Source organism: Rhinopithecus roxellana, chromosome 5, assembly GCF_007565055.1.
Source record: "Rhinopithecus roxellana isolate Shanxi Qingling chromosome 5, ASM756505v1, whole genome shotgun sequence".
In the NCBI taxonomy this organism is placed as follows: domain Eukaryota; kingdom Metazoa; phylum Chordata; class Mammalia; order Primates; family Cercopithecidae; genus Rhinopithecus; species Rhinopithecus roxellana.
This window is the reverse complement of record NC_044553.1, coordinates 152150925-152166364: the sequence shown is the minus strand read 5'-3', so window position 1 is coordinate 152166364 and position 15440 is coordinate 152150925. Positions and strand designations below refer to the sequence as shown.

Sequence of the window (15440 nt, the reverse complement as noted above, 5' to 3'; positions counted from 1 at the left end):
TATTTGGTGAAGGTCAGTTTAAAAGTCACATCCTCAGGCTATAAACGTGTTCAGTGCCTACTACATAGGCCAATCCCTGTGATAGACTGGAGGGATACCGAGAAAAATCATTCAGACAAACTTAAGGGGGAAAATTGGTGAGAGGTGAAATGTGAGCAAGAAATAGGAAACAGCTTCCAAGGGTCTACAACTGGTGTGGTTCGGTGCTAAGAAAACAATGAATGATGCTCACTGGAAATAATCCCCAGCACAAAGACTGAGTGTAGAATTACAGGAGCTGTAGCTTTTTTCTAGCAGTGAGCAGCTCCCGCAAGCAAACCCCGAGAGCTGACCTGCAGCAGCGCTGAGACTCGAACCGAAGTCTCTTGATCCAACACCCATAGCTCCACCCACCACTCTGCCCTTGGAAAACCAGGTTGTTCTGTGGAGGCAAGGTCATGACTTAGCTGAGGGTATGGAGAAGTTTTCAATGAAGAGTAAATCCACGCAAAGCAGCAATGTCCAACTGACACTTTTCTATGCAATTCTATCTCTTAATTAACTTTAAAATTTAAATTATGTTAATTTTTAAAATTTAAATTATTTCAATTTTAGCATTTTCTATTATTTTTCTTTTGAGTTGGGGGTCTCGCTCTGTTGCCCAACTTGGAGCATAGTGTAGCCATCACAGCTCACTGCAGCCCCCAACTCCTGAGTTTAAGTGATCCTTCCCCCTCCATCTCCTGAGCAGCTGGGACTGCAGGCATGTGCCACCATGTCAGTTAATTTTTTTTATTTTTATTTTGTAGAGATGGGGGTCTTGCTATGTTGCACAGGCTGGTCTTGAACCCCTGGCCTCGAACAATCCTCCTGCCTCAGCCTCCCAAAGTGCTGGAATTATAGGCATGAGCCACTGCACTCAGCCCTTAGCTTGAAATTTAATATAAATTTTTAATTTAAAAATTTTAGATTTCATTTTTAAAGTAAGTAACACTGAAATCCTTCCTTAGCAGTACCCTATGGTATGACTCAAAGAAACACCCACAATTGTGCTGGGGCTTAAAGTTTCAGCTGGGGCTTAGGGTGTTACTAAAGGAAACCCACCTCTAGGAGCTGACTGAGAGCTGCGATGGAGCTCAGCTCGTTGAAGTCCATCAGAGATGAGGCTAAGGTCCGTAAAAAAGTCCCATCTGGAAAGTCAACAATCAGATTTAGTGTTTGGGTGTCTGGGATGAGGCAAATTTGTGGTGTCTGGATTCTCAGTGGATGAATTACCTTTGATGGAGCTTTGGAACAGCTGCGGGAAGATGCCGTTGGGGGCCAACTGATGGAAGATGCAGCGTAGGAACTGCTTGGCCACCCCCGCCGCATTGCCGGGAACCATCATGCTGGAGTTGAACAGGGGAGAAAACACACGAAGTCATGGGCCAGTGAGCATGTGTTCAGGTATTTACTTAGAGTTCAGTCATTTGCACACCATGCCTCCTATGGGCTAGCTCACTGTCATGTTCATCAGTGAAATGAAACATTCTACTCAAACCTAATCCCTGTTAACAAGAAGTTTTTAGAAAGAGAGAACCATGAAATGCCAGCGTAGTCTCAAACATATTCCAGGTCCCACAATGGACTCAGGAAGGTTATAAGGTCCTCAGAGAAGAGGTCACATACAAAGGTCACATGCTCACAGAATGACAGTCAAGACTAGGGCTCTGGATGAGGATTGCCAGGAAAATCCTCCCAGGAAAGTGTCACTGGCTAAGAGAGAGTTGCTCTGAGGAAAAAAAATTCATATATATATATATACACATATATGCACAGTGAGGGAGATGTTCATTCTCATTAGGAGATCTGGGAAGTTTTCTTTGGGCATCCGAGCTGATACTTGTAAAAAGGCTGGACTTTGACAGGTGCAGTTTGCCCTTCACCCTTCATGTGCACCTCTGTACATCAAAAGTAGGGCCAAATTTATGAGGCCCTGCCCCTTAGACCAAGGTACCAGAAGGGATGCTTCTTGAAGTAGTTAGGGGATAAGTTGTCAGAAGGAAGAAAGAAAAAATCAAAAAACATAAATAGATAAAGAGTAAGGAGTCCTGCTTACCTAGTTATGCCAATTATTACCTCATTATGCCACATCTACCCTGAAATGCTGGTTCAAAGTTTTAGGTCAAAAATATTCTTCAGGAAAAAATAATACCGAACTTAAAATAACTTCAGAAAATAGAGGAGAGAACCTTTCCCAATTTGTTTGATGCAGCCAGCATAGCCCTAAAACTAACATCGATAAAGCCACTATCAAAATAAATTTTTAAAAAGAAGGAAACAGAAAAGAAATGGGAAGAGGACAGACAGACCCATAGTCATCACGGCCACTGAATTCAGCTATAGATTAAAAGACCAAGTAGGGTCATGATCAAGTAGGGTTTATCCCAAGAGTGTAACAATAATTTAATACTCAAAAATCAGTCAGTACAATTCAATATATTAAGAAATAAAGGACAAAAAACTTTTATCTCAATAGATGCAGAAAATACATCTCACAAAAGTCAACACACATCGTGACAAAAACTCAGACTGGGCCAGGCGCAGTGGCTATCGCCTGTAATCCCAGCACTTTGGAAGGCCAAAGCAGGAAGACTGCGTGAGCCTAAGAGTTGGAGACCAGCCTGGGAAACAGGGCCAAAACGCCCCCATTTCTACAAGAAAATACAAAAAACTAGCTGGGTGTGGTGGCACACACCTGTAGTCCCACCTACTCAGGAGGCTTAGGTGGGAGGATCACTTGAGCCAGGGAGGTTGAGACTGCCAACATGGTGCCACAGAACTCCAACCTGGGTGATAGAGCAAGACCCTGTCTCAACAACAGCAATAGCAACAACAACAAAAACCCTCAAACTGGAAAAACCTCAATTTGCTAAAGGGCATCTATAAAAAACCTATAGCTACTGTGATTAATAGTAAATATTGAATACTTTCCCTGCAAGAGAGGAAACAGGACAAAGGTGCCCACTCTCCCATCTCTATGATTGCATCGGCAGTCCTAGCCATTGCAATAAGGCAACAAAAGAAACAAAAGGCATAAAGATCAGAAAGGAAGTAGTAAAACTCTGGCTATTTATAGATGATTTTTCTATACAAAATCAAATCCTAAGAAATCTACAAAGCAATTACTAGAACTAATAAGTGAGTTTAGCTAGAATACAATGAGTTTATGCAAGTATCAATTGTTATTTAGATATCAGCAGCAAAAAGTTGAAATTTTTAAAAATTCCATTTACATTAGTACAAAAAACATAAAATTCTTGAAAATAAATTAACAAAAATGGCAAGACCTCTACACTGAAAACTAAAAAACACTGCTGAGAGAAATTGAAGACTGAGATACATACCATGTTCATGAATTGGAAGATTCAATACTTTCATGCTGTCAGTTATCCCCAAATTGATTTGTTCTTTCAATACAACCCCAGGAGGCTTTTTTGATAAAAATGACAAGCTTATTCCAAAATCTTTATGAAAATGTAAAGAATCTAGAGATCCAAACCAATCTTGAAAAAGATAACTAAATTTGGAGGACTCATGGTACCTGACTTTCAGACTTACTACTTACTATGAAGCTACTATAATCAAGACAGTGTGGTGCAAGCTTAAGAATTAATATATAGATCAGTGGAACAGAATAGAGAGCCCAGAAATAGATCCACTCTTCTATGGTTTCTAAGCTTAACAGGCACCACAGTGATCCAATAAGAAAAGAGAATATCTTTTTTAACTGTGTTGAAAAACTGATTTTCAACACATGGATAAAAATGAACTCCTACTGCTGCCTCATATCATACCATACATAAAAATAAATTTGAAAAGTTTTTTTCTTTTCTTTTCTTTTTTTTTTTTTTGAGACAGAGTCTCACTCTGTCGCCCAGGCTAGAGTACAGTGGCACAATCTTGGCTCACTGCAACCTCTGCCTCCTGGGTTCAAGTCATTCTCCTGCCTCAGCCTCCTGAGTTGCTGGGACTACAGGAGCCTGCCACACACCCAGCTAATTATTTGTATTTTTAGTGGAGACGGGGTTTCAACGTGTTAGCCAGGATGGTCTCGATCTCCTGACCTCGTGATCCGCCCACCTTGGCCTACCAAAGTGCTGTGATTTCAGGCGTGAGCTACCGCGCCTGGCCTTGAGATGGGTTTTATAAATGCCAAATATACATATGAAAACCATAAAGCTTTTAGAAGAAAACATTAGAGAATATCTGCATGACTTGGAAGTAGACAAAGGTTTCTTAGACAAATAACAAGAAGCAATAATTGTAATGTTTTGTTTTAATGCATTAGAAATCATCTAAATTAAAAACTTATCAGCAAAAGATACCACTAAGAAAAGAAACAGGCATGCCCCAGACTGGGTGACAATATTCTCAAAACATACTTAACAAAGGACTAGTATTCAGGATATATAAAGTCTCACAACTCAGCAATAAAAAGACAACAACCCAATTAAAATATTCAAAAGATTTGACCAGACACTTCTCAAAAGAATATACACAATGGGTCAATGAGCACTTGACAAAATGTCATAGAGAAATGCAAGTTGAAACTATAATGAAATACCCATTACACATCTACCAGAATGACTAAAATTAAAAAGACCAACAATGCCAAAGTTGGGCAAGAACATGAAACAACCAGAATACATTGATGATGGTAATATAAAATGGCATAACCACTTCAAGAGAAGTTCCAGTAGTTTCTGATAAAATTAAACATATACCTATCCTGTAATCCAACAATATCATCCCTAGGTGTTTTACCCAGGAGAAATAAAAACACTTGTTTTAAAATGGGCTTTTATAAGAATGTTCACATAGCTCTATATTTTATAACCCCAAACTGAAACAACCTAGAAGTATTGCAATAAGAAAATTAAAAAGCAAATTATGGGATACAATTCAGCCTTGAAAAAGAAACTCCTGATAAAAAAGCAGCAATATGGATAAATCTCAAAAACATCATGCTGAGTAAAAGAAGTTGGACACAAAAGAGCACATACAGTAGGATTCCATTGACATGAAGTCTAGAATGGGCAAAATCAACCCAAGTAGAAAAATATCACAACAGTGTTTGCCCCTATGGGGGTAGAGGTTAGCTGGAAACGTGCATGAGAGAACTTTCTGGGAATGATAGTAATCCCATTAACAGGAGTTTGGGTTACACAGTCATATGCATTTGACAAAACTCAAGGAATAAACACTTAAGATTTGTGTACTTCCTTGTATGTAAATTTTACAAAAGAAACAACCGTGGTCAATGTACAATATGATGAGTATAGTTAACAACAATGTATTGTATACTTGAAATTTGCTGAGAGAGTAGATTTCAAATGTTCTCACCAAAAAATAAAAAGATAACTACGTGAGGTGATAAATATGTTAATTAGCTTGATTGTGGTAATCATTTCACAATGTACACATCTATCAAAAGATCACATTTATATCTTAAATATATATAATTTCTATTTCTCAATTATACTTCAATAAAGCTGGAGGAAAAAAGAAACAACCGTATACAAAAATTGAACTTGAGTTAATGCTAACTTTGCTGAAGTATGTAGGGGAAGCTACATTCTAACACCTGAAATTTACTCTGAAATACATCCACAAAAAATGAATTGATGGATAGATACATGGTTGGATGCATGATAAAGAAAATAAAATATTTGTTTTAAAATCTAGGTGATAGGTATATGAGTGTTCACTGTATAATTCTTTCAACTTTGCAGTACGTTTAAAATCTTTCATTAAAAAAGTTAAGAAAAAAAGTTTTTAAAAAAGTCATTCAGCGAATAGAGCATTAGAAAGAAAAGCAAACATCCTTAAAGCCATAAGTTATAGAAATGCAATGTCAACAATAATATCATCTTTTATTTGTAGGACCTGCTACACTTATGCTCTCACATACACTCTATCATTTGGGTCCACAGAAAATACCCCAGAGGCACAAGAAGGCATATATTAGTATCTCTCTTTTGCAGATGAGGAAACTAAGGCAGAGAGATCAATGTGACCAAAGTCACACACAGCATCCGTTCCTGCCCTGTTCTGGTTCCTTCTCCCCACTGCAATCAAAGTAGCCTTTCTACATGCTACACACACACATGCGCACGCACACACACACACACACATGCATGCACACACACACCTTGTTGGTTACAAATCCTCCACTGGCTTCCCACTGCTGCTACAAGGAAGTCCAAAATATTTAATGTGGTTTATAAGTCATGCATAATCTGGTAAGTCAAACTCAGCAAGTGTTTGCATCTCTGTGCTGTGGTTATACTGGCTTTTTCATAGTTCCTCCTACACACCGTTTTTTACCATGCTCTTTCCATAACTATGTGCATAATTAGGTTAAACTCATTTTTTCAGATCTTGGTTTAAATATCACTTCTTGAGGGAACCCTGCCCTCTTTCTCCCCTTCTCTACCACTACCAAGACCAGACTGGGACCACCTGTTACACCCACTCACACTATCAGCTCTCATCCAGGTTTGCTCATCTCAGCAAATGCCACACCCGCTCACCCAGTTGTTTAGACCAAAACCTGAGAGTCATTCTTGCCCCCTCTCTTTCTCTCACACCCAACATCCAATCCATCAGCAAATTCTGTTGGTTCTACTTTCAAAATATTTCCTGAATATATCCTTAATGTGACTGCCTCTCACCACTTTAGACCAAACCACTAACCTCTCATCTGCACCACTAACATGGTCTCCAACGTGGTTCCCTGCTTCCATTTTTACCCCCTACCATAACCTATTTTCAACAGAGAAGCCAGAGGGATCCTTAAAATTTTTTTTTCCTTAAAAAGATTTATTTTATTGTATAAGAACACTTAACATGAGAATTATCCTCTTAAAAAATGTTTGTGTACAATACATTACTGTTGACTGTGGATGCAACGCTGTACAGCAGATCTTCAGAGCTCATTTATCTGGCTTGCCTAAAACTTTATGCCCCTTGATTAGTAACTAGGCAGTGATCCTTCAAAGCAGGTGATATAGTTTGCCTGTGTCCCCACCCAAATCTCATCTTGAATTGTAGCTCCCATACTTCCCACATGTTGTCGGAGGGGCCCAGTGGGAGATAACTGAATCATAGGGGTGGTTTTCCCCATACTGTTCTTGTGGTACTGAATAAGTCTCACAAGATCTGATGGTTTTATAAATGGGAGTTCCCCTGCACAAGCTCTCTCTTTGCTGGCTGCCATGTAAGATGTCCCTTTGCTCTTCCTTTGTCTCCCACCATGATTGTGAGGCCTCCCCAGCCATGTGGAACTGTGAGTCAATTAAACCTCTTTCTTTTATAAAGTATTCCGTCTCAGGTATGTCATTATCAGCAGTGTGAAAGTGGACTAAAACAGCAGGTTAAAGCACATCACTCCTCACTCCAATGGCTCCCTGCTGCATCCTTAAAATGACCTGCAGGGCTCTACTTGGCCTGGCTCCCACTGCCTCTTCCCTCTCATCTCCTCCCACTCTTTTTCATACTCAACCTGCTCCAGCCACATTAGTCTGTTCTCCAAATATATGAGGCATTTTCCTGACTTAGAGACTTCGTATTTACTGCTCCCTCTGCCTGGAATGTTATGTCTATAAATTACTGCATGGATCACTCTCTCACTTTATTCAGGTTTTGTTCAAATATTACCTCCTCAAAAAGGCTGTCCTTCACTATTATATCTAAAATACCAGCTCCAGGCACTCTCTATCTCCCAGACTTTCTTGATTCATTTTCGTAGCATTTAGCACTAAATGATATTAAATTACATAGTCAGTTTTCCTGTTGGTTAATTTGTTTATTTTCTCCCTCCTCAACTAGAATGTAAGTTCCCTGAGAGCCAGGATTTGATGTTTTGTTATAGTTACTATAACCTCAATAACTAGTAGTCATTCCATAAATACTTGTTGAATGAATTACTGTTATATAAGTCTCTCTGTACTTTTTCTTCATAGCACTTAGCACAGTTTACAATTATAAATTTGTGCAAATATTTTATTCACATTGGCTTCATGGATAGACTATAAGCCCCATGGGGGCAGGAATCATGTCAGTTTTGCCCCCAGTGAAGACCTAAGTGTCTAGCACAGGGTGGGCTTAAAAGTATTTGTTGGCTAAAATGAGTGAGTGAGTGAATGAATGAATGAATGAAGGCATGAACAGAGAATGAATAACTAGTGCTCTCTAGAGCTACAACTGGAGCCTAACAATATTCCTTCCATGGTGCACAAGCTGGTATTTTTTTATTTTTATTTTTTATTGAGACAGGATCTCAATAAAAATTGACCAGCCTGTTGCCCAGGCTGGTCTTGAACTCCTGGGCTCGAGTGATCCTCCCACCCTGGCCCCCCAAAGTGCTGGGATTACAGATGCGAGCCACTGCACCCAGTCCTACACTGGTGTTTAGAAACAGGATGAACATGCACAGAGGAGAAAAGAAAGTGAAATCTGGGCTCACGTTAGGACCTTACCTTTCTGCTTGATTAGAAAAGGTAGTACTGGATGCCAATCTAGGAAATAAAGTAAAGAGAGTCACACAAATATCTTAGGTTTCCATGATGAAATGCATTAATATTGTGGGAGGACCTGTTGTGTTTCCAGTTTAGATGGGGAGACATGTATAATGTTGACAATTCCCTTGACAGACAGAGGGCCCACTCAGTGGTCAGTCTCTAGAGTTAAACTTGACCTAGTCCTTGAGACCTACTACGTCAAGTTAGACATTTTCACAGAAACACTTGCAGTTAAAGTTGGTTTTCTACAAAATGGTGCCTGCAGCCAGGTCAAACAGTTATCACAACAACATGTGACCCAGCCCCTCTCCATATTAACTCAACTCAAAATTCTTTTCTTTGTATATAACCTCGGAAACCTAACTATAAACAAACCACAAACAGTAAAAGCCTCCATAAGATAGTAAAATAGATAAGAGGAATATTTGTCAGCTGTTGAAATGAAGAGAAAGGAAATGTTACATTGAGAAGAGAAACGTATTGGTTAAGTAAACAATATGGAGCATGTAATTTCCAGAAAAGTATAATTATACGGTTCTGTATGTGTGGAAATATTCTATATGTTATCGTATAGAAAGAGAATGGACTACACTGATGGGTTTAGAAGAACATGTCTAGATCAGTAAGATACTGAAGAAACAGATAAGGAGAATGTTGCAAATTTATTTACTTGATTAGGACTACAAGTTAAGAGTGAGCTGAGCCAGACCCCACTTAGAGAGGAATAGGGGGTTCAGCAACCACTAACACCAGACTCCATTCCCAGTTGTGTTGTTTACAGACCCTCTCATGCTAATGACACTACAACAAATAGATAAACATTGGCAAGTAAACTAAACAGTAATTAATGGTACAGCAAATGAGATTTTAAAGGCTGTACCTACAGAAAGGGATCATTTAAGAGGGATCCAAGCAGAGAGCAAAGTATGAGATCATATGGAAAAGCTTGGGTGATCCATGAAAGGGTTATGCTGATCTCACAAACTCTTGGAATTGCTGGGAATGGTCCCTGTGGTCATAATTAGTACAAATAAACAACGTGTTTGTAAAACCACATGACCTCATCTGTTCTTTGTGATGAAGTGAGACATGCCAGGAAGCCCTGAATTAGCTGACAGTTGAATCTGTTTTCTTGGTAGCTTTGGTGATTAGGCTTAGGTTGCTAAGAATTGTGGCAGCTTGCACTAAATGTACTCCCTGTCTCTTGCTAGTCTACCCAAAGGAGATAGAGATTTAAATATATGTGTATGTAAATATGTAAAAATGTATCTGTTACTAGTTTCCCCTTGCTTTTCTTCAAAGCTCATGTGTTTCCATCCTAACAGTTGGCAATGTTTGAACACATATTGTTCTCACTTATGTTAAAACAAACAAACAAACAAAAAAACTGAAACAAAACCCTCTATGTAGCTATGACAACTTAGATCATCTGTTTCAAAGAGATGATAGCAGATTGGAACAATAATTCTATCCGTTCTGAAACTAAGAAGTATTGACAGTAGAAATTGTGACCTGGTATTAATAAAAACTCTCAACTCCCCAAGTATTGCTGATAGCTGACACAACATTTATTCTGCAATTACTATGACTAGGTCAAACTTAATGAAGTAATTCATCTTTTCTTATCTCTCCATATCCCCATATCCATCCCTTACTTGGCACATGGGCTATTTTGAAGTCTCGAGATGCAATGGTCACGCTTACCTTTATACAATCTCTGTCTATATGACTCCTAAGGACACTACCAAAAAAACTGGAGGGAGGGAGGATAAGGAAGCCATACTCTTTTGGGGCTGAGGAATTTATAACGCTTTCCTGTTTGTCTTCAACTTGAAGTCAGCATTTTTTCATTTTTAAAAAAGGATTAAATTTTAGCTCCATTAAGATTCATTCTCTTTCCTTTCCTCAAATGCCAAGAATTTGCAGAATCCAGTTCTTGTCCTACCCCCCCGCTTATAAACTTTCTTTAAGAAATGTTTTCTATGCTAATCTTCTCTAGCACTTAGCTCTCTCTCATTCCACTCATTACAGCATTTAATCACACCCTATCTTGTATGGCTAGTCAATGAGTACACAGTAACTGTCACAGCAACTAAGCCCAAAGTAGCTGAGGACAAGAGCTCTGTCTAACACCTGCAGCCTAAAGCACCTGGCACTGTTAGCACAGATTGGAAATGTTAATATGTTCATGTGGAGTTTAATTCAACCCTCTCTTATAAGTTGTGCATGCTAGGACTACAGTTTGTTATTGAATTTGAGCTTTCTTCATATCCATGAAATATATCCTTTATCTTCTAATGTCCTATCTAATAAATAGTATTTTCTTAGCATGAACATCCTCAAAGCAGCTAAGCATAATCTCTCAGTCAGGTCGAAAGCCCTGTTCCCCAAATGTGTGCATCCTTTTTTTATCTAAGTCAGAAATGTGAACCTGCTGTAATTACTGTGTGTCTCCTCACACAACAATGCCCCAAGTTTCATAGTTAAATGAGGTGTCCTTGAGATTACAAATGCCTAGAAAATCCATCTCAAAACAGGTAAAGAGAAATAATAATAACAGCTAATACTTATGAAGTGCTTACTATCAACTGCTGACAGTTGTGTGCATGGTTACATCCATTAGCTCATCTAGTGATGGGGTAACAAACAGTGGAGTTTTCTTAGTGCAGTTGCCTCTAGCTTTGCTCTGACATTGTGACTCATGACCCTACACAGCTGGAGAATTCAGTCGAAAGTTTTTAAAACTAGTCTTTGACCTCACAAATACCAGTATCTACAAGGTGGCTGAATGTTTTACTTTTGAACTGGTAAGCTTTTAGTTCAAGATAGAGATCGAACAAGGACCTTCCTACCAAACAAAACAGAAGCTGACATTCACCTTCCCACAGACTGCATGATATCCAGCAGCAACGGGGCTGCCAGGTCTGGGCTTAAGTGGATGAATGTGGAGAGGACCACGATGGCCAGCCCGAGTGTCTCTTCATCGTATTCTTCAAGAATAGCCCCACAGTCATGGCATCTGCAAAGAAAAGAGAGACACGCTTTCCATGAAAGAAAGATCCATGGTCTCAAGATGTAATGTACTACACACATGGCTGTTTCTAGTAGGTCTTGGAAAAGTCTCCAAAAGGAGATCAGAAGCCCTGCTCTGGTCATCAGCAGGGGATTCCAGTGCCGCCATCACCACAGATACAGAAACAGCACACATGACAGAGACCACGAAGGTGCCTCTCATGACTGAAAATGTTCTTTCAGTTCCCCAGCATCTGGCCTGCATGTGAGTGACTGCTCTTGCTTAGAATGAGTACCACCTGGGCCATCGGTTTGAAGTCTGTGGATGAGGAATTTGATGCATTTGACATTATTGTTGAGGAAAGTCAGTAACTAGATTTGTTTTTCATTTGTTGAAGTTAAAAATGAAAAATGCTTAGGCACGGATGGAGGCCTTCAGAAAATGTTCTATTTGTGGGTAAGAGACAGGGTAATCAAGTCTACAGAACCATCTGGGAAGCATGAGGAGACAATGGAGTCTCTTCACCGCCACTCACTCAGATGAGTTTTATGAACCCACCAGGCCTGCTGAGTGTTGTATGTAAAAGCATAAACAATGGCACCCGCTCTTAGGTAACTTCCAACTTATTGTTCTTTGTAGTGTCCTAATGTAGGGTCCATTTCATTCAGCTTGACCAAAGCCAGCTGATAAAGTGAGTGGTTTTATACAGGGAAGCGAAAGTCTACTGGGAATAACAGGGAAACAAGAACTACAACCGCTATTGTGACCTTTCCTTCTGAAACCTTCCTAAATATAGGCCAAAGAAAAAGTATAAAAAGGTCTTACAAATTGACATTTTAAAATATAGGATTCACATTTTTAAGTAAAAAAGAAAAGAAATGGAGTGCACAGAAAGGCAAGTAGGAAAGATTAAGACTTAGGGAGGAGGGTAATCCCAAAGGAAGAGCTGGGAGAGCCCTCCATGGGCAACTCAATGACCTATGTGGACCTTCCAAGGCAGCTGCATGAGACAGGCACTGCCGCTTCTTCAGTCGTGGCTGTCAGCTCATTATGAATGAGTAATGGATGGCCAACTACAGGGATACTCACACCAGCCCCTTCCACCTTACCCTCCTCACCTTTTATCAGAAGCATACTGTGTTAGTCTGTTCTCATGCTGTTAATAAAGATATGCCCAAGACTGGGTAATTTATAAAAGAAAGAGGTTTAACTGACTCTCAGTTCCACATGGCTGGGAGGCCTCACAATTACGGTGGAAGGCAAGGGGGAGCAAAGTCACATGTTACATGGTGGCAGGCAAGAGAGCTTGTGTAGGGGAACTCCCATTCATAAAACCATGAGATCTCGTGAGACTTATTCACTACTATGAGAACAGTATGGGGGAAACAACCCCCATGATTCAATTATCTCCACCTGGTTCCACCCTTGACACGTGGGGATTATTACAATTCAAGGTGAGATTCAGGTGGGAACACAGCCAAACCATATCATCTACCTAATTTATCAATCAGGTCACTTTTACCAAGAAGACTTCCTGGTCCAAGGGGATTTCTCTAAACTTGAAATCTTACAAGTTTTTTTCTTTTTAGACAGTCACTCTATCACCCAGGTAGGAGTGCAGTGGCACCATTACAGCTCACCACAGCCTCGACCTCCCAGGCTCAAGTGATCCTCCCACCTCAACCTCCCTAGCAGCTGGGACCATAGGCATACACCACCATACCTGGCTAATTTTAGTATTTTTAGTAGAAACAGTGTTTTGTCATGTTGCCCAGGCTAGTCTCAAATTCCTGGGCTCAAGCAATCCACCCGCTTTGGTTATTCTTTATCATACTCACTGAACAAGCATCTGTGTGTCAGGTAATATACTGGAAGAACAAATTATGACTTAAAAGTAAAACATGCTTCTTCTGAAACTTTCTCACCACTGTGGTGACCAAACTCAAATTCTGTAAACATGGTGAAGAAAATAGCTGTGTGAGCTTACTTGTCCGTCATCACCGTCGGCTGCTCGTCAGTGAATTCTTCGGGTGCAGGCACAAACATACTGACTATGCTTGGTGCTGACAGCAGGCTGGATTTGGTGGCACCTGGGTAAGCAGCAAAGGGACAACCAGTGAATACAGATGAGCTTCAAGGGGCCAAGAAAGGCCTGGTTCTCCTCTTAGAAACCCTCCAAAGATCACATTCCCAGGAATGCAACTCGGACGTCCTAACTGTACTGCAGAAAGCCCTCAATCATGAAACGAAGTCAAGAAAGATTGTGATTTGTTTCTACTTGGTTGAAGTGAAGAGCTAGACTTCTCTCTCTTTGCTTCTTGACTTTGAAAGAAATCAGAAAGAGCTCAGGTGTGCCAGCAGGGTCCAAAGACAAAGATGAAAGACAAAGGGGGAAATCTATTCAAGGGTACCCTTAAAAGAGCTACAATTCTTATTTGTAGGCATAAATGCAAACTGCCCATATGATACTGCATTTCTAAAATCACAAATGCATATCAACATTACAGTTTTGCTAATATGGGAAAGTGGTAAGATCCCAGAACTCCATGCACCTAAGCAATGGAAGATCTTTGAGCTAAGAAATATCAGTGTGTTTGTTTGTTTGGTTGTGACAAGGTCTTGCTCTGTCACCCAGGTTGGAGTGCAGCTGGTGTGAGCATGGCTCACCGCAGCCTCAACCTCCCAGGCTGAAGCAATCCTCTCACCTCAGCCACTCAAGTGGCTGGAGCTACAGGCACACGCCACCATGACTGGCTAATTTTTAAGCTTTTTGTAAAGACAAGGTCTCACTATGTTGCCCAGGCTGGTCTCAAGATCCTAGGCTCAAGGGATTCTCCCGTCTCAGCCTCCCAAAGTGCTAGGATTACAGCTGTGAGCCACTGTGCCTCTACTCGCATTTTTCAAACTAAAGTATTTATGAATGTAATATCAAGTTTTTTTGAAGGAGCCATCCAGTGACTCATTCCACGTCAGCCAATCAATACCACAGTGTTTAAAACTTTGGGGTTTGATGGCTTCAAAGAAATCTGAGGCAAGAATCTTAGCAACATGCTCCAGGGATGAGTAAATCAGTCTGGAGAGTCAGGAAGCTTTCCTCCATTAAGGAAGCCACTAGTGCAAGATAGAGTCTCAGATGAAAATGAGGCCCCCAAGAAGAATCTCAAAGTGATCATACAGAATAATGCCATGTTCTACAAAGTAATAACTAAAACTCTAAGTTCTTCAAACAGGAAAGAAGGCAGAAAAATCGAACAGTCATTAAATAATCTTTCTCATCAAGGAATTAGTATCTTGGTGTTGGGAGGAAAAAAAAAAATCTGGTATGACCTTTCCTCAAATAGGAGAAAGAAAATGATTCAGACAATGAGTTTCTAAAGGAATCAAAATATTCATAAAGCTAACTAAGTGGGCAATGTGTTTCGATCTGAATTTTAGGAAGAAAAAATGGTGTTGAGCCTTTGAAAAGTCAAGATGCTTCTATACTACAGACTCCTTTGTCTGATCAAAGATTACACGAATATAAGAAGCAGAACATTTACAAATCCAAACTGCAAAGGAAAGTATCTGAAAATATCTTTATGTCACTTCCCAAGCTCCCAAATGGGAATCCAAATTTTACTACTCTATTTATCAGCTATATCCAAGATAACATCCTTCCCTAAGTATACATAAGTGTATCATTCACAAACATCTTCAATTGTTTCATAAATATGTTACTTTGAGTGGAAGCAACAGTATTACAAGCATAAATGTACACTGTTTAATAATAGCAAAGGCAAGAAATAATCCAAGATAAATGAAGACACAATTGATTATTAAATAGCACGGTAAACAGCATGAAGTTGCTTCAAGAAACCAAGACACAGAAAATTTAAATTCAATAC

At 39.8% G+C, this 15440-nt stretch overlaps 1 protein-coding gene across 3 annotated transcripts in view; it reads right to left on the bottom strand.

The window, feature by feature from the left end:
• UNC79 (unc-79 homolog, NALCN channel complex subunit) overlaps positions 1-15440 on the bottom strand; it is a 366916-nt gene that overhangs the window by 54511 nt on the left and 296965 nt on the right. For all 3 annotated transcript variants that reach the window (XM_010384517.2, XM_030930113.1, XM_030930114.1), the window contains 5 exons: positions 13544-13646; positions 11422-11562; positions 8502-8540; positions 1255-1367; positions 1084-1169 (listed from right to left, as the gene is read on the bottom strand). In XM_010384517.2, the coding sequence (XP_010382819.1) occupies positions 1084-1169; positions 1255-1367; positions 8502-8540; positions 11422-11562; positions 13544-13646 (482 nt within the window). The remainder of the gene's footprint in view (positions 1-1083; positions 1170-1254; positions 1368-8501; positions 8541-11421; positions 11563-13543; positions 13647-15440) is intronic.